This window comes from Solea solea, chromosome 12, assembly GCF_958295425.1.
Source record: "Solea solea chromosome 12, fSolSol10.1, whole genome shotgun sequence".
NCBI lineage: Eukaryota > Metazoa > Chordata > Actinopteri > Pleuronectiformes > Soleidae > Solea > Solea solea.
The window spans coordinates 17,563,842-17,584,473 of NC_081145.1; the positions used below are offsets into that span (position 1 = coordinate 17,563,842).

The window sequence follows — 20,632 nt, forward strand, 5'->3', positions numbered from 1 at the left end:
CTAAAAAAAAAATTCCTAATTCCATGCCAAAACTCATTTCAAACTGTATGTCCCACTATGAATAAATATTTTTTTAATCTTCAGACATTCAAATCCTTTTTTTTCTAAGGTCGATTTTTTTTTTTACAATACCCACAAGGTAACTGCACTCAGTGTGACACCGACCTCTCGTCCTTTCTTTACCTCTCTCTTGAAATGAGGTTCGCTCCTGACCTCTGCGTGGCTGGACTTTCTGAGGACAAAGGAACTCTGCTTTCTAGTACAATCACCTCCTTCCCCCCTCCCCCCACCTCACCCATCAACTTCTGCTCATTTAACTCCCCAGACTCCCCCTTCCCCCCAAACACACACACACACACACAACAACACAGCCTCTGCCCCTCCCCCGTCATCCACTACACTGTCTACTGGTTGTAGTACAGAGTCAGCGAGTGCTGATTCATGTCCTGCACACAGGACACAGGACACAGGACGTTGACACAGGACACTGCTGTTTGTTCACCTTTTTTTTCTTTTTTTTTAAAAACCCAGCAGTCATTACTGTTTCTTTTATTTATGACCATTCCAAAACATTTACCGTGTCCTCATTAGGCTTTTGTAACCGTGACGACCAAGTGGGGTTTTACAACTCATTCTGGAAACAAATTGTTTTTGTGCCATTCCATTCAATGTTAATTATTTTACCATGACAACAAAAGGAACTGACACACCTGCCACCTCAAGGGCACCATTTCAGGAGACACTTCCATTGGTCATGACTTATAAAGCTGTATGCTGTGTACTGTATACAGATAGTGTGGTTGTTGAGGTTAGAGGCCGTGTTCTGGCAAAACAAACGCGAATGTTTGGATTTGCCTAAAGCATTGATCCACATATACACACATGATACTGTACAGCAGCAGCTACATGACAAACCAAAGCAAAGAGTTTGCGTTTATTTATTAGCCATTGCTCCATTTGTTAATCCTACCTAATTTAAAATACTGGGGCAAGACCCTCATGAGGAGGACAAAGTGGTAGAAGATGGATGGGTGGGTATATATGAACCTTGTTAGGGCCTATTCATCAGTGGATGATGTTGATAATGACGACAAGAAGAAAACTCCCAGTTCGGCCATGTGTGTTAAAATAAAGGCATTTAGAGGCTGATACCACAGCACAGCAGCCAATGAGCAGGATCAAAACAGTGTGTATATGCGAGCATGTGTTTAAATGCATCTCCTTTGCTGTGATGTCATTTCTGCTCGGTCAGTTCTCACTCAATGCAATACACACAAACAGAGACACACACACACCCTCCGCCCTCTTCTCTCAGTGGCAGCACTGGCCAGCTGTCTCCTCTGCTGCACTCAGCTGATGGAGTATGGGGGGCATGGGGAGATACGGAGGAAGAGAGGTGGGGGTGGGCGGGTCGACAGCTGAGCAGATGCAGAAGCCCCTCTTGGGTTCACCAGGGATGGGCTTTTTCCCAGCCACCCCGCAGCCGTGCAGCTGCCGAGGCACCAGCTGTCCTGATGATCGCACCAAACAGACCGGGGACTTCCTCACCGCGGTGGTTGGCTGAGGATGGAGAGGAGGTGGTGCAATGTAGTGTCAATGTATGAACCAGCTGACCCTCTCCAAACACCCCATCACCACATACCCAGACAAAACAAGCCTGGAAATGCATAGTGTGTCCCCTTTGACCTCTGACCACTGGGCTGCAACTAATAAACCCGCAAGGCTTGAATTTACATGGAACTAATCGCTATAAAGATCTAGATTAAAGGTCTCGGTGTATTTCAAAAGGACAGCGTTGTGCTACGTGTGGCCTGACCAAGTCCTGAGTGTCTCCAGTTGATCTGAATGACCATGAGACACATTTAAAGCCTGTGCTCCTCCTGCATTCTACTGGGGAAAGTGTGTGTGTGTGTGTGTGTGAGAGAGAGAGAGAGAGAGAAAAAAGTGTTTAATTCATTCTCTGTATTAAATTACTATACAAGGAAATCACCCTCTCTTACCACAGCCCAGGTGAGATGATCAGCGTGTTGATTTATCTCTTCACTATGACAAGAAGAGCAATACAATACTTGTAATGTCAAGTAATGTATGAAGGCTATATTTAAAAGAAACTTAACATGATTTGGGACAAGTGGATTCTTATTTATTACGTAGTTGAATGTCTACTTGCCATCCAACTAGAGGCCATAAATGTAAGAGCCTAATATTTAAATACTGTCATTTTAGCTCGACTGTACATGTCCAATGGAGCTTTTTGTTTTGCTTCGTTTTGTATGCTTGACGCTACTTTGGATTAAACCATCGACGTATCATGGATTGTGTCTGTGAGTAGAGATGGAACTTTCTTATCTGCTCACGCGGAAAGAAGTGGCTTTACAAACAAAATGAAAAGCAACAAACCAACTGAAACAGGGATTCATTTTAAGGAGCACCTTAATCACGTGTCCTATACAGAGTTTCTGTTTTCTAGATAGACGAGACACATTTGTGAGACCAAACCAGCACAAGCAGATGGATAATGGATGGGAAGTGTGATGATGGGCTTGGAGCTGCAGGAACACAGCAACGTGCCACTATAGTGGGAGACTGATGGTCCTCATTGTTGATATGGCCATCTGTCCAGCTGATGCCAAATGAAGTTACGGTTTAATTTAATGTAACAAAATTACATCATTAACATTAGGGCGTAATTTCATTTTCTCTCTGACGTCAATGGCGCCATGTCCATTTTTTTTTACTGGAAAATTCCAGTGTAATAACATTATATCACCCTGTGAGTTCTCTTCTGTGAAACACACACTCACAGCTTGGAATTCTTAAGTATAAAAATTCCAAAATATCAGTAATTAAATGGTACAAACTTGGGTTTTTGAGTAAACGCACAGCCATCTCTGCTTATCCTGTAGGCATCTAACTGTAATCTCATTTATTATTTGTTATCCTTTCAGGTAAAACATAGCAAACATCAGCCTCTAAAAGAATCATTTAGACCAGGGGTGTCAAACATACGGCCTGCGGGCCAGCACCGGCCCACCAGAGGGTCCAATCGGGCCCACAGGAGGAATTTGTTATGAATTAGAATCTAATCATAATGTGAAATACTATATTTTTCACTTCCAGATATCTGCGACTAAATGTTTGTGCCTTTATAGATCCACTGTGATGTGTAGATGGTAAACTTTGGCATAATATTGTTGAAATTGCACTTGTTTTGTAAAAAGATACTTCATTAAATGTAAAACAAAGCAAACAAATTCGGAGTTCTTGTTGTTCGATCAGTGTTTATGCTATTATTTTACTGCTCTGGCCTACTTAAAGGCAAATTGTGCTGTATGTGGCCCCTGAACTAAAATGAGTTTGACACCCCCAAGTCCACTTTTCTGACCTGTCAGCAGATATCTGTATCAAACACAAAGTTTACGCACTGCCCTGTGATTCTTTGTTCTGATTCTACTTTTCACCGGGTGAGTACAATAACCAGAGAATTCAGACTACAGAGGGTCGGGGTGCACTCAGGATCACCCAACACCAAACCATCAGATCTGAGATCAGCCAAATATGGCTGTCTCAGCTGCACCCATCCATCACAGAGGCCCCCGGGCACTGGCCCAGGAGCCCCTAAACTTACCCTGTGTGAGTTACCACAGAGAAAGGTGAGCTACTCCCTCCATCACCTGTCACCTGTGAGCTGTTGTCACACATCAGCAACTCTCTGACTTCTTACTAGCGACTGTAAACTGAGCAGCAGCTGCTCTCACTAATGGAGAGCAGAGCTTCCTGTGTGTTGGGGGTTGCTTGTGTGCGTGTGATTAGGGTCGGTTTTATGCCGGGGCCCACACACACTAATCCTCTCTACTGTAGATGAAGGCTCCTTTTGCCCGAAGGGGAGAAACGAACCAGATCACAATGGCACGTGTAACACCTTTATTCCGGGGGTAAAAGAGGCTTTTAGACCCCTAAGCAAAAAAGGAAAATGGCTGTCATTTGAAAGGAAAGGGCGGAAATATGACTCTTTGTTTGGTCCAGTGTCAGTGATCAAAAGCTTACCAGGCTTTGAAGTCAACCTACTGATTCTTTTCCATGTTGTTTGATGTGAACAATATTATATTTGACTCAGTCATTACTTTTATATATTTTATACTTTCTTGTCTTGAACTATTTAATCCAACAGTATGTTTTACTAACAACTGTTAAAATGAGTTTTTTTAGAAATATTAAATATTTTTTAGAAACAGTAGGATTAACTTTTGTCTATATTAGGGAGGAATTGGTGTGGACACCGGAGGGAAAGTTAAACATCAAACCTCAACAAAGAGAAAAGCCATATTGAGGTTTTAAAGGATTATTACTGAGTAGTTGGGATATTCTAAACTAAAGTACTACATTAGCTATAATACAATTCAATGCTGCCTTTAACTGGATCCTCCCTGCTTTCCTAATCCACACTTCATTGAAAACCCGTGCCTCCTGTTTACAAAGTACATTTATTCTTTAGAACCATGGACAATTACACAACTCTTGTCAAAAATGGCTGTCTGTGGAGCTGACTCTGCTCTTGATATAAATAGGAGTTCCCCTTTTCAGGTGTGCTTTTAAAGGGTATTTTTGTGCCTCAAAAGAGTTTTTGTCTATCAAGTGTAAATGTCACTGGTGCAGTATTGTCTGTATCCGCTGGTGATTAAAAGATAATCTAAGATTAGCTTCTCAATTAAAGATTATTGTTGTGTTTTGTAGTTTTCAGGGTGGGTTTTATGGAGAAGTATTGATGCAACGGATGTCATTTGTTGCAGCTTGTGGATTTTCTCTTTTCTCTCTTCTCTTCTCCAACAAGGCAGCTGGCTGCTGCTGCTGCTGCTGCTGCTGCTGACGACAGATGATTGCAAAATAATTACAGTTGAATGCATCAGATCACGACCGTTTGTCGCCTGGTGTCGTACCTGTCACCTCATAACAGACACAGCAGGATCCTGTCAAATGCCATCAAGGAGATCAGGAAAGTCACGGCACCATGGTGCTCTGTGATGCTGCTGTGTCTTTTGCCACTTCCTGTCGCTGTAGCTGTGAGGTTGAAGTTGTCTTCGTCACCTTTAAGTGACAAAATCCCCACTACTGTCAGGAGCTGCTGGCTGCTGACAGGAAGTGTGGGTTAACTCTGCCAGTGCATAACCGCAACCTGTTAGGGAATCTGATGTTTTCACCATAGCACTGTCGTTTATTCTTTTTCAGATACTGTGTGTGTGCTCGTCTATTTCCATGCACACTGCATTTGTAGGCACGCTGTACTTTGTACAGAGTTTTGTGGTCATCCTCGTCTGCCAGAGCAGGATGTGACATTACGCCTTCAGTGTGTACCAAAAACTAAACTACATATTTGTTAACTGAAATTAAAAAAAAAACGTAACTAACTGAAAGTGAATTGTGTGTTTATAAAAATTAAAATTGTAGTGAAAATGTGCTTAGTTTTGCCTTTGTAAATTCATTTTAGACATAATCCTTTTGGATTGTAGTGTATTTATTTTCAAAGATTGTAGAAGATTGTATTTGAGACACAATACTTCAAATCTTGCACCTGGCAAATGATCGATATTACAAAACACACTAAACACAAATACTAATAAAAAAGTGAACTAAAACTTAGCATTCAAACTAGCAAACCCTCTCTAAAAACGAATTAAAACTAATTTTAAAAACAAAATCTCCAAACGGAATAAAAACTAAAACTAAGGAAAAATCCAGAGTTTGTGGAATTCCAATCTAACTTTATTTATAAAGCACTTAATAAAACAACAACAGCTGAAACAAAGTGCTGTACAACAGAGATAAATAAGATAAATAAAATAAAACTAAAAACAATAAAACAAAGAAAGTATTACTAAAAACACAAATGAAAAAGTCATACAATAAAACTATAAAAAGATAAAACCCAACGTCTCATACTGGGTTGAAAGCATAAAAATGGGTTTTAAGATGTGTTTTAAAAGTGGACAGTGAAGGGGCGTGTCTAACATACTGTGGAAGATTGTTCCACAGTCTTGGCACAGCGACTGAAAATTATTGTAAAATTATTGAAAATTATTATTGTTGGAATTGTTCTTTGTTTGTGGAAAAATGGTCCTGTTCAGTAAACGATGAGGCTCTTTAATCCATGTATCTTCTGTTGAGTTTACTTTGACTGATGCTTGTTCTGGCTGCAGCAGGTCTTTCTTGTTACAGTGTCATGTGACCGTGTCAGTGTCGAGCCCATAGGAACCTGCCTACAGCTAATGACCTTGAGTGGCTTTGGAATTAAGTTGACGCTTGCCCCTACAAGTCTGACAGGACAAAAATCCCTTTTTATCAATCAACAGAAACATACACTGTTCGGCACTCATGAAAAAACAAAAAAGCAACACAGGGAAACTGCCACGTGGCTGCATTTTCAAGCAAACGATTAGTAACAAGCCCCAGCTGTGTCAGTTTAACGATGCATCCACACACCTTCACTTCCTCCTGCAGCCGCCTGCCAGCCACGCCTACCTTCACATTGGCATCGCTCTAATCCTTGTGATCCTAAAACAAAGGTTTTACACTGTAGCCTCTCGGTAAACAACACAACGGATGTCAAATGTATGAGTGAAAATGACGAAAATTAAGATCTTTTTTTTTATTTAGACATGAATTCCTACTTGGAATTGAAGTTTAAATGTCACGAGGAAAATCAAACAGAAGTTCACGACGGGAATTAGTGGGAAGCGGAGAAAGTGACAGAAGTGAGTGGATGCAGGATTATGGCGGTGAATACAAATGTCGAAGTGTCAGTAAGACCTCCCAAAGACAAAAAAACATGCAACACCTCCACTGCCTGTTGGCATGTGGGTGTAAGAGACAGAGGCCGGTGGCCATGATATCCAGAGGTGTGCAAACCACACAAGAGAAACTACAAATCCACTCATCACCTCAAAGTGATCCCTGCAAAGACGTGGCGTTAGATGTCATCTTCCTGTCTGAGCTGTGCTTCTTATTTGTTCTCCTCTTACCATATGTAGGACCACAGCAGCGTGAGATTAACCATGAGGTCTTCCTCACACTCCAGACTACACATCAACTGTCTTACTCACGGCTGTGTGACAGGTGTGTAGGTGATGGAGGAAGCCTGATGTTGCAGTAATGTTACAATGTGTTGCTTTATTGGATGGACGGAAAATGAACAAAGTTTATTCTATAATGTAGATGATAGTAATCAGCAAGACCAACAATCTTCCACATGCAGCAACTTTCCCTTCTTCAATGTTTTTACTGCTAATTCACTGTATGATAAATGACTTCTGCTATTTTTCCCAAGACTGACAGCCTAATGTTACTCTATATCATTTACATAGTTGTATCTTTAGCTGATAAAGCATTGATCAGTGATCAGTTACAGTGTCACATCATATTGTCAGACGTATACTTGCCTACACAGTATTACCATTGCAGTAATAAAGGATGAGGAAGAAGCCGGGAAAAATCTTGGCTGACTGCTCACATGCACTTTTGCTATTTTACTGTGTTTCCCTTTGGCCAAAGGTGTTTTCAAAAAAATCCTGTGTCCCAAACGCCATCAATATCCTTAATTCAACGCAGTGACCAAACCACAGACATTCACTTAAACTGCTTTTAGTTTTCACCTTTTAATCTTGTTTTTAAAAGGTACTGTTATTTTAAATCATTTTAATGTGCTTTTAGATTTTAGGTCTTGTTCTTGGTTTAATCAGTGTTGTTTTTGTCGTCTTTAATTGGTGAGCCAAAGACAATTTTCCACCTCATTGGACAATAAAGATGTATTCTATATTCTACAACAAGAATCTGTGTATCTACGCTGTTTGTATTTGTGTGACTGAATCATTTCTGAAGGTGACTGAATTAAGAACTACTACAAATACTAGTACAAATGCTGCTCCTACTACTACAATAAAGTGCCTTGTTACATAGCTGGGGCTCATTGAAGAAACTATTAAATAGTGTTTTGTTACAATATGTCAATAAATTCAATGAATAACAAAGGCGACCAAACCGGTGGGCGAAAAACACAAGCAGGAGAGGCAAAGATAATAGACAATATTGACTACTTTTCCATTGTCATCATCTGAATATTACCCCAAACCAATAACGAGGGAGGGGGGAGGCAACAGATGGAGGGACATTTGCATTCCCGAGCAGTTGGAGAGAACAAGGCACCAGATGCTTTGCTTTCATCTTTACGTGTTCACTCAGACATTTGGAGGTATGGTTTTGCCCGAGCGCATGGGAGCCAAGAGCCAAGACCAAATATTTTGGCTTTGTGGGGACAACAGCTGGAAGGAACAAACCAGGAAGTTACTCCACCTCATTAAAGACCCAGCAGGACAGCAGCAGAGCTTTAGTGAGTCTCCTCCCACTCTCTCCATCACTCCACTCCTCCTTCTGTCTGTCATCACACACAGTTACACAGCACCATTAACCAAATTAGTTTATCGGACAGTAAATTAGAGTTCACTTCTTCTTCTGTTTCTTAATGAATGAATTCTGTCACTACTTTTTCACTACAGTTATAAGACACTGCAGTCTAAAGGAGGGATATTTTTGTCTTATGGGAACAAGATCATTTTTTTCACGCTATGATTATGTATGTTTAAGTCACTGTGATGACTGCTGTGTTCATGTTTATTTTATCTCGTGTGCTCAGGGCCACCTTTGTCACACAAGACAGTAAACTGTAGTATCACCTCTGTTTAAAGTTGTATTATATTGTACTGAGAGCATTTAGACACTTACACACTCCCTGTCATGTGTCCACACATGTCTTGTGACCTACCTATTCACAGACCTGCCTGCAGTGTGTGTGTGTGTGTGTGTGTGTGTGTGTGTATTCCTAATTCTTAGCTGAAGCAGTTAATGACGAGCTCTGTGACTCCTAAGCTTGTCTTATCTGATCCGCCTACAGTATGAAAGTGCTTCTTTCCACTAATCTCTCCCACAGTGGATCCCTGCACAGTCGCTGCTTCACAATCACATATTGATGCTCAATTCTAATGTTTACTGTAAATATATATATTTATTTACTTATTTGGGAGGAGGGCCTGCTTACACTGCCTTTCAAAAGTCACCCATGTCTGAAATCTACATTTACAGTGGTTAACACTTGGGGAGACAACGTGAAAATGCTTAGTTGCCGGAATGGAAGTGACAGTGGTGTTATTATGAAGTGTAGAAACCTCAGCAGGAGCCCTTGTCCTCTGTTGCGCCAGTTGAAAGAAAGTCATCATCTCATTTTGAAGGACACACAAATCGCATTGACAGGGGGAATATCTGATGTGTCCGCTTAGATTGCTCAGACATATTTGATTCATATCTGATTTATTTCCACAAACCAGAAACCAATCTGACAACATCTGAATCCATGTGGGGTTTTTTTTATTTTTATAACTCCGTACACATTTGAATGCAGAACAACAGGATCAGCTGCATAAAGGATGTCCCCTTCTCAAAAAAACAAACATAAAAAACTGCTTTATCATTCATCCGACTCATTTGCTGCATTTTGTTCATCGACTGTACACACACACAAAACCGCTCTCTGAAGCAAGTCTCATGATTTGCTGGATTTGTGGATGATGGACAGATCTTCCTCAGCACCACAAAAGAAAACACCTGTTTGAACCTACTTAATCCTAGCCATCGGCCGTACACTCAAGGTTCTTTGGGGCCCTCGTTTAATCCACACGAGGGCACTGGGCCAAAGATTAGACCCCCACCACCCATGCACACACACCTCAGTCTGCCCCCAATAACAAGTTTGAATCGTCCTCTTAATCCTTGGACTTGATGGAGCCCTCCACCCAAGCACACACCTACCTCCTCCCCCCCCCCCCCCCCCCCCCCCCCCAGCAGAAAACATAATCCCCATGCATCTCCTTTATAGACCTGACCCAGCCCAGGCCAGCCCAGCTCAGCCCAGCCCTGCACTCACTTAGCCCCCCCTCCTACTCCACCTTTTCCCTTCCCCAGTGGGACTGAAAGCCCATTGATTTGTTGATTTCTCTTCTATTGTCTGCAGCCCATCGAGTGTTAACGAGACATCCAGGGTCCGGGGACTGGTGCCAGGACTTTTGGCATGGAAGATTAAGGTCCTGATCTGGGCATCTGTCACTGCCCAGTCTGCCTTTGTGTCTCTGAGAGAAGCTTTTTCCTCCAGTCATTTACAGAATGAGCTATTAAATCTATAAATTGATCCTAACAGTGGAGGAGAGCTGTTGTCCTGCAGACGATTACAAAAAGAACGGGGTGATATAAACAGCAGTGGATTTGAGTGACTCATCAGCATGAAGATTAATGTAAGACACAACACATTCATACAGAGCATGAGCCAGACTCACACGTTATATTATATGGACGTACGCACACATGGTACACATACAGATAGAACTCATTTCATAGGATCAGCTGTCATTTTCATTCTAAGAAGATGCTCTTTCTTCATGTCTTGGCAAGAATAAGGAAAAAAGCTATTATTTTTCAGGATGAATTTACACCATTATCTTATAACCTTTCTATAACCTATATATATATATATATATATATATATACATATATATATATATACATATATATATATATATATACATATATATATATATATATATATATATATATATAATACAGAAAAGGAAAATCAGACGAATAAATAACGCAGGATATAGAGAGCACACAAATGAACTTGTAAAAATACAAGCTCTAAAATTTCCAGATCTGACTCAGTTTAAAACAGCGCAAAGAAATAATTTACTTCCTAATAAAATAAAGACGTTGTTTTCAGAGAGACAAGTGGGATATATTTTAAAAATGCAGCGTTGCCAGGACAACTTTAAAAGGTATGTGTGTTTTAATCTTGGGGGTTAAATTATGGAACGGTATAACGGATGAAAAATGAAAGCAGAGAATATACACAATACAAATTTGAAATAAATATAAGGATGAAGAACAGCAGTTTAATGGTCGTGTTTTAAGCCAGGCGTGTTCTTGTGTTGTACTGAGAACATTAACAACAGCATAAAATACTGTAAATGTGCAAATATTTCGCGATAGGATAAAATAGTCTATCTATCTACCATTGATGGCTTCATTTTAAATTGACAACGTCCTCATTGTTGATTGAACTGATTGAACTATGATTCTCGATCTCATAGTTCATCAGCACACAGAGTTGGCGCGTGAGTTTGTTAAACCTGAAGCAGAAACTATTTTTCTGCAGCCAGTGACTCCAACACTGCAGAAACACAATGTAACATCGAAAGTCGTCTCAAGAAATTCACTGAGTTTGTCTCCCTCTAGTGGTGTAAAATACAGACTCAACAACAATACACCGGTCTTTGTGCTACATTACTGTTGCATTGCATTGTTAAAATAAACTGATTTCATTTCAACCTGAGCTTTGGCATTAAAATATTTAACCTTTAATAAACTATAAAGTCTCAATGGTCATTTTTACATCATTATTCTCATTAGCATTGGAAAAAGGTATAATTACTGTGTGATATTTGTGTAGATCTGTGAGAAACAACGATGTTCTCTTTTGTACAGATCAAGACAATAATTAACCTAAAATTATATTCTGACACACATTTTGTCTTTAAGAAATATTGCACCTCTTGTGATTTACAAATTGCTGTATTCCCATTTCAATAAAATTTCAATTCATTGTTCAGCCCTAAATCATAACATAATGTACAATATATAACTTAATATCAGTCCAAAGTATGGGAGGATGATAAAAAGTTTATTTAAGATAATGATTCAATGGTCGATTGTATGGACGAGTGAATATTATTCATGGACAAAGATGGAAAAGTCAGTGATACATGAAGCCAGAGAAACCAGATTTGGTTGATATGTTGTTGTTTTAATGAGGCACAAATCATGCTTTATGATGACCGTAGAATACAATGAAAATCTGGATTCTGGAACGTAAATAGCAAAACATGGTCCCTCAGACGATTGCTTTCATGCCTTAAATGGCTTTTCATTTTCGATCACTCACACTGTAAAGTAACAAAATTTCACTGTGTAAAAACTGGAGAAAAATAAAATCAATTATCAACAGGTAACTATCCGACTGTTCATTGTTAAGCATCACTGCTCAGGTGTTCTTAAAGTCATAAAGCTGCTTAGGAAGCACTTGAGACAGAGATTGTGCGTCTCTCCCTACCAAAGTCAGAGCAACTTGAAAACCCGTTTAAATGCAGATGTTTGTAGATGAAGCATCTCCTGACCTTTTCAAATAAACCCCGACCTTTGATAGTTTCCGTTGTTGCGTTTCATAGGATTACAGTTATATTTGAACACAATTTTACCATGGAAACCTGAAAACTAAAAGTGCATAGTTAAAATGAATAAAATGCTGTCGTAATAAGAAAGCAGCACCTCCAGGCTGCTCCTGCTCAGTCTGTGAAGCTTCAGGATGAACCATAGTGCCCGTGTCAAGGAACGTGTGACAGGACTGATTACACGGGGACGAGCTTATCACATGGCAGCAGTGGGCTGACCCCAATTTTCTCAGCACAGTTGTTCTGCAGACATAAAAATGCATGAAATGAAATCATGACAGCACAATCTGACAGGCTTTTCTTTTGAAGTATTAGTGAAATTATTAAAAACTATTAAAACTAAATTAAAAACTAATTTAACTTAATAATAATAAATAATCTATAATCTAATAAATAATGCAACACTGTTCATTGGTTGAAGTCTTACCATGTACTTGACAACATTAATGTGGTAGGGAATCCCACCCATTTCTTCACACTTCTTCATGTTCGTCCTCTCCGGGTCTCCAGCAGCCAAAACGGGACTGTCAGAGTCAACCTGTGAGAACAGAAGGACAAACCTTGCTCTTGCACTTCCATTGTGTTTGTAATAGTAAACCACACCTGTCTCCTTCTTTCTTTCTTTCTTTCTTTCTTTCTTTGATCAATCAAATGTGTAGTAACTTTGCAGCACAAGGATCTACTCACAGGTTCCATTCCTCTGTGGATGGACATCAAGTCTGACATCCTGTCATTGAAACCGCCAGCAAAGTTCTCCGGGTTGATTGCCACAAAGCACTGTCCCTGAAAACGACATCAACGACACGCTGTACATACGGCCACTTTTCACTTTTCTTTATAGCCATCACCAGGATTCTGCTTGATTCAGCTCATCCAATTAAAGTGAAGCAACTCCACTGTACATGAGTCTACTCAAAAGATATTGTCAGGATGTTTAGAAGATTTCCAGCGTCCAATGGTCATTTCAGATTTTTTTTTAACAGAAACATTAACATACAAATGCACTGTTTTATAAAAAAAAGAATTTTCATTGTCGCAATTTAATTTTTAAAAGGAAAAGTAACTAAATCGAAGCCACGCAGGAGTGAGAAAAAATTGCCCTTCTTTCACATCTGGAGTCAAATAACATAATATGAGATGAGTCACAGGTCAGTTTCCAACCCAGTACTCTGGGTTCAAAGTGCAACTCCTTACCAGCTGAGCTAATGGGGGGTAACATGTGTGCGATCCCTCCCTGGCCATAAATAATACATTTTAAAACCAAAGCTGCAGGCCGTTCAAAATCTCACTGAGGGGCCGGACGTTGGACATGCCTGGTTTAGGGCAACTCAGCCTCAAAGAAAATCTATTATGAAAAACGCAGAAATGTGATTCTATGTTAGACTAAAATACAATTGAGAATCATTTTCTAATCACATATAAACAAACTGGATTAGGCAAATTGGACACTCTAAATTGGAAGTGTGAGTGTGAGAGTGGATGGTTGTTTGTCTCTATGTGGCCCTGTGATGCCCTGGTGACCTGTTTGGATTAGCAACGGCGCCCCCCTGTGGCCCTCATGTGGTTGTTTGCAGCTATTAAGTCATTTTCAACCAATTTTTTTTCAGTTGCTTCTAATTCTCAGACAAAGTATGAAAATAAGCCACCACATAGTCAAAAATAATAAGACACAACATCATCAAAAAGATAAAATACAAAACAAACATACCAGGTTAGCAACCTGGTCTGTTACTTTCCACGTGCGGACATGTTTGCTGTAGTTGGCACCAGCCAAGATCCCACAGAACATCTCCACCATCATTCCCAAACCGTAGCCTTTGTATCCTCCTACAAGAAGCATGAGAGAAATGTACTTGAGTGGCAATTACATATAAATAAGGTAAAATATGTGTATAAGACGTTTGCCTTCAACAGACTAAACTCGGACAGAGCCCTCTCTAAAGGTGCGCCATCCCACTCACACATACTATGTACAGATTGCAGATCAGCCAGTGTGATAATTACTAATTATGCAATCGCTCCTTTCATCGTTACACAAAGCAAGTGTGAGGAAAGAGCAGCATGATTAGTCTGAAATGTAACTGCAGCACAGATAAGGGCAATGCTTTCTTATTTAAATGGTCACGTGAGCTGAAACATGATCATCTGATTCTCAGAGATAAAAGCCACAAGTTGAATCCCCTGGTTTCTGACCTGTGGCTTCACTGCCGCCGATGGGCAACAGTCCTCCTCCACTGAGGACTCTCTTAGGATCAGTTGTCAGCTTTCCCTCAGCATCACAGCCCCAGCCCTCAGGAATGGTGTCTCCACGCCGGTCGTGCAGCTCCACCTGACCACATGTAGTAAAATGGTGTGTGAATATCAAATTCGGAAAGGTTTAACTTGACAAACATATGGATGTTAAAAATAAACCAACCCACATTCGACCCCATTGTCTCACCTTTCCAAGAGCCACTGCTGATGTGGCCATGTCCAGAACAAAGCTGTCTCCATCCTTAGCAGGAGCTGCCACACTGATGGGGTTGGTGCCCAAAGTGCACTACAAACAGCAGGTCAACGATATGTTGTATATTAAAATCAAACACTTTCCACACTACGAGAGGGATAAACTCCTATGAGACGTGAGGGTACATTATGTTTTATTGAATAAGTAACACATTTACCGCTTTACCACGTGTGGGAACCACCAGTGGGGATGTGTTGGTAAATGACATGCCCTGTAGGGGGTCAGATCAATGTTAGGAAAACATCATTTATAAACAGCGTATTATGAAGTCATATTTGTTTTGTTAATATCATGTACAATATGAATTTGTTTGCATTGGAGCTTGGAAAAAGCTCAACTGAAAATAAGAATCTAAAACCACATCTGCAATTTACTCCTCGTCTGTTTTGTTTTTTTCTTCTTTTGACCTCCGACACATTTGCTGTAGCACACATGTGCATTAACGATGGACAAGGATTTCCTTGGAAGTTTGTGCCCCGTGAGATCATTCTTAAATACAGCGACTCCGAAAACACACGAAAAAGATTCTCATGGAAGCAAGCAAGCAATGATTTCAATTTTTTATCAGCAAAAATGTAGCCAGGCATCAAACCAGCCGCAATGAAGGAGCATTAATGGTCCGACAAGATGCAGCCAGTTGCCATCCTACGCTGAAGAGGTCGCTACCTTCTGTGTATCGCGACCCTCTTGAACCTCAAATGCAGCAACAAAAACAAACAACCATTCCAAAAACATACCTTTATATACCTCATACCTTAGTCCAGGGGTTCCAAAACCTTTTCTGCCCCCTTTTGGGAGATTAAAAAAGAATTGTGAATAAACGATGAGAGCACCAGTCAGTGCAGTGCTGAGGGCTCTGGCTGCTGTTTCACTAGTTCAATTAAATCAAGACGAGACGGAATCCAAAACTTTATTTGTATCTGGCCTCACCAACAGGGCAAACCACTGTCTTAGTAAACAAGTATCTGCTCTACTTTTACATTTTGACTCTTATTTTAAATAATTGTAATGTGTTTATTGTGGTTTTGGGCCTTGTTTTTAGTGTAATCCGTATCGTTTTGTCATCTGTAATTGGTGAGTCAAATACAATTTCCCACCTCTGTGGACAATAAAGATTTAATCTGTTCTATTCTGTCCTAAGTTCAACTCAGTATAATACTATAATAGTCTCCTGGGAATTATAATAAAAGAAAAAGAGGCAACCAATCAAATCACCAAGAACATTAGTCTCAGAAGCAGGTTACGTTTTAACACTGATCAGAAAGATCTCCTGTCCTGCGAGCGAAGTATTTCTGACACATCCAGGAAGCAAAGAGGGACAATCGATAACTCAACCATACACATCCACTAGCCCTGTTTTAAAAGTTCATTCTTATCATCTGTAACGTCGTTTAAAAGTATACATCTTGGTCGTTCAAATATCCTCCATGACCGCATGGTGCGACACACACCCAAAATAAACATTAAAACCAGTCGACTGTTTTACTGTTGCCGAACAGTGGGTTGTAAAACGTCATCTATCTAGGTCATAAAAGTTGTTCCCCCACCGGCTGATAAAAGCCTGATTCCTACCTTTATCCTTCACACTATCATCCACTGGCCCTTACAGCATCAATCCATCCCTCCTACATCACCTTGGCTAACCTTAGTTTGAGCCACGTCTTTGTTAGTGAAGCAGAGAAGCATCTTCAGATCTTTCGTCATCAACAGCAGTAGGGTAAACATTTTAAATGTAAAGTAGACAGATATACGTTTCACTCACAATCATGTTTTCCTTCAGAGCTTGCATGGAGTAGTATCCAGCAATACCATAATGATTGGAACCTAAAAACAGAAAAGTGCCAATGTTATATCAATATTGGGTGTATTTCCACAAAATGAAAATTGACCCGTGTCAGTTTTAAACACATTAACCTTTAAACAATAAATCATTCCTTTACGATAACTGAGGGGCTCAGTCTGATTAAATACAGGCTAGTTGTGTTAGTGCAATACAAGTGTGAAACATTCACTCTTAATAAATAATATAATCCTACAAAATAAGCAGTACTGCACACCACTTTTCCACTACATGGTCCAGGCACGACTCGCCTCAGCTCGCCTCGACTCTATGCGGTTTGGTTGGTTTTCCATTACAATACAGTTCTTCCTCGATGTGGGCGTGGTCATCACAGCACGGCTGCATGAAACTGCTGTGACTTCGTTTTATAAGCAGTTGTTTTCAGTGTAACGGAATCATTAGAATCAGTTAATCAAAAAGATTTGTTCAGTACTTCCTGCATGCCCGGAGCACAGACTCCGTCGGTCACTGAACTGAAATACAGCGGCAGGATCGCGGTTGCAGGCTTTCAGCAGTGCTGTCTCTAAATACGCCGGACTCCTCTGTGAAATATTGAGATTTTAGACATTTCCGTGCTAAATGTTGGCGATTAACACAAGTTTTCTGCACTTGTAAGTCTTTTAAATTGATTTACATTTCGGAATTGTTCGGCTTGATTCTTGTGTCGGACGTCGTGCTCATGCCTCTTCCAGTGACGATGAAAGTCGTCACTGGACGAGACCAATCAGTGGACAGTCACGCATAGTATCGCCTGCAACCTCGCAAGAACAGGTACTAAAAAAAAAAAAAAATGGAAAAGCAACGTGCGAGTTGAGTCAAGTCGTGCCGGGACCATGTAGTGGAAAAGCGGTATTATTCATACATTCATACACAGAGATAAACAACCTTTCTCTCCTACTCCTTTAGTGCGTCCAATTAACTTAATCTTCATGTTTTTGAACTGTGAGAGGGAGAGAGAACATGCAATCCTACATCAAACCACATTAAGCGACTCACCGTGTGCCACCACCCAACCAATGCCAACTTCTTTGGCCTTCTTAATAGCCAGATTCATACAGAAGTTTCCCACCACTGGACCCAGGAGGTTCTTCCCATCAACCAGTGCCGTGGCTACACTCTCCTTCTCCACCTCCGGCTCACCGTCCTTGGCACAGATTCCCATCTGAATGTCCTTCACGTACATGTCTGTCAAAAAGAGCACAAAGAAGCGTCAGGCACAGCTGTGTCACCACTTTAAACCTTGAAGATAGAAAAAAAAAAACACCCACTAACCCATTCTGTTAAGTCCGTGGCTGTAGTGGCCTCTGTGGTCTCCTTCCACCAGCACCTCTGCCAGGCTGTGAGCATGGTGTGCCTTGGTGCCCACGGCCGTCATGCATCGCTCAATGAAGCCTTGCACCTCCAAATGGCTGATCAGACACCTGCAGAGAGGACGTGTTGAATGAGCATCACTTTATAAAGTTCAGGTGAGGCCTTCAGTGTTTCAGAACGATACTAGCTGGAGTCGGAAAGACATGGAGAGACATTTACAGCTTGCGTCGGACTGCCATGTGTTTGCTGGATAACACGGGAATCTTCCCTCAGGGTGCGATCACTCGCGGTGTCTTTTTACATATCTGGGAACCATCAATTCTGCAACTGTATTAAAGCTGGACATAATTATTTACTCTTGTAGAGGAACATCCCTCCCGAGGAAAGATACTTGAACAGATCAGCAGATAGCTGAGTAATAACAAAACGACAAACAAAGCTCAAACTAAAAAGAGTTGGTTAACTAGACCATAAATATCTGTCTGTGTGTGTTTTTCCTTACAGTCAGCAATGAGCGCTCATGCTGTTGCCTTTGATCTGTGTGATCTACTTTGTTGTTTACGTATGAATTGTTGAAAAACGGCTGAAAAGAGGCGAGGAGGAGACAGCACTCTGAGCTGTGATGAAGCACTTTGAACTGTGGAGGGCAGCGTTACACCTCTCAGAGTGCTGCCAGTCACAAATTATTATTCTTATTAGACGAAGAACAGCAAGAAGGAACGCCGAACGTTATGAATTATTATAAATAAACACAGAGATGGAGAGAAGACAGACACAGAGAGAAGACGGAAAGGAAGAGGAAAAAATGAAAGAATCAAAGCCAATTACATTCCATTGCCTTTGATTCTCTGCAGCCTTCTCCGGAATTAAAAGGTGTTAATGCCAAAGCGGATGAACTGGAGGAAGGAAGAACTGTGGAGGGCAGCACACCGCTCAGTGTACAGCCTGCTAGAGATGAATGGAAGAAGAAGACGAAGAACAAAAGATTCTATTTATGGAAATTGTACTTTCAGTAGACTGAAATCCTTCTGGCAGGACATCATGTCTGAGTCAGGCTTTTCTTCCTTCACAATTGGTGAGATTCAGCGAAACATACCCTGGTATAAGTTATCCAAAGTATGTCATGCTTATATTTTACACTTTGTGTAGTTGAGGGTGCGATGTTCCGCACGTTCTCATGCTCCTCGTGTCTGCTACACTCCCCCATGTTTACTTCTTAGAGCTTTCTGGTATTTGGTGGTGACTGGAGGACTTGGTGTTGTAACTTTTGGAATGTACCATAATTGGATCCAGCGTGGGGCTGCCGGCACGCCGGCCCCTTGACTTCCTTTTCAAAGTATCTGCTCTGTGCAGCTTCACTCACAATCTGTGAGTACATCAGAAGTGAGGAACTTGTCTGTGGGAGTGACGGTGTCATGCGACAACTACATTCAGTATCAAACCTATTATGATTCTCGCTTCTTCTAAAAAAAAGCGTTGGTTTGTTTGTGAGAAAAGAAGCCCCCACTGTCACACATGATGATAAATCTTGAGAGCCAAAGTCAAAAACCAGACATTTCTGTTGGAAACATTAAACTAAGCTCCAACCTCAATGAGTGAAAGTCCATCCAAGCATTTTTCATGAAGAAAATGATTATTAAATGATACGTGGGGAGAGAGAACACTAAAGAACATCATGTACAACCAAAAACCACACCCCCTCTGCACTGGGAGCACTACTTCCATTTGAGAAAAGTGACACCACTGTGCCCGAAACTGCCTTACCTAATTATAAACAGCCTTGCTTTGTTCAGTTTACAGTTAAACACTGGTCTTATTATCAATTATCCATTATATTATTATTGCTGCATGTTATGATGTAAATAGATAATATAGATATATAGATATAGATAATGTGAACCAGTCAACAGATACAGGGTTTGCAGAAGTTGGAAAACACTCAAAGTAAATATGTGCACGTCCTCCAGTGTTGTCCTCTTCAATAACGTGTGTGATGTGGCAGTCTGAGACCTGACTACTGTGGCACACCATAGTGTTTAATCCTGATTGACTTTTATATTCATTCAGATTATGTGATATGATATCTGCAAGACTCTGCTCTCGTGAAGCCTGTCTCAGACTGTTTCCCCTCTGCTCTTTGAAAATGAAAAGCGTCACACTAAACTAAAAGTGGCGCACAAAGGCACGAGTGTGCGCACAAAGAAGCAGACATTCTCCACAACTTGTAGTGACTTAAATGATTCAATCAACGCACGTTATCAGGGAGAAGTCCTGGGGGCCAGAGTTCCAAAGTGTCACTTAAAGACAAAAGAGTGGCAAAGTCAAATAGTTTTGCCCCTCATCAGAGACACCAGGGGACCCGCCTGCAGTCAAATGTGTCTATGCGTTTCATCCATACCATGAAGTCACAGGTTTCTGTTTCACTTTCTCACCATGCAGCTCAAAAACAAGTGGCTTTACTGGTGCAGGAGTTGCTTAAAGGTGAAAGAGTGTTGTTTTTTTTGGTTTTTTTTACCTGGTCATGATGATGATTGTCCTGTTGTCTCGCCCCTGAGTCTGAGATTGTGGTCGGTACTGTAGTGAGTGATCTCGCCTGTGGAAGTTACTGATCTGCAGCTGGTGTCAATGATCTTTTCGTGACTCCACCCACTCGTT

General features: G+C 40.8%; 1 protein-coding gene across 1 annotated transcript; it reads right to left on the reverse strand.

The window, feature by feature from the left end:
• Positions 1-11,875: 11,875 nt before the first annotated feature.
• Positions 11,876-20,632, reverse strand: LOC131469929 (uncharacterized oxidoreductase YjmC-like). Its single transcript, XM_058645368.1, has 11 exons — positions 20,493-20,632; positions 17,939-18,087; positions 17,663-17,851; positions 16,589-16,650; positions 14,984-15,037; positions 14,761-14,859; positions 14,514-14,649; positions 14,029-14,147; positions 13,008-13,103; positions 12,748-12,858; positions 11,876-12,563 (listed from the first exon to the last, which is right to left on the reverse strand). The coding sequence occupies exons 1-11, from the start codon at positions 20,498-20,500 to the stop codon at positions 12,498-12,500; spliced, it is 1,089 nt and encodes a 362-aa protein (XP_058501351.1). The 5' UTR covers positions 20,501-20,632; the 3' UTR covers positions 11,876-12,497.

Bases quoted from the DNA above. Each gene is read 5' to 3' on its own strand.
- LOC131469929 (XM_058645368.1), bottom strand. The intron at 17,852-17,938 runs GTTAGTGGGTGT...TCTTTTTGACAG, and splicing joins CCACGGACTTAACAGAATGG to ACATGTACGTGAAGGACATT. The intron at 12,859-13,007 runs GTGAGTAGATCC...CTGTTCTCACAG, and splicing joins TCCACAGAGGAATGGAACCT to GTTGACTCTGACAGTCCCGT.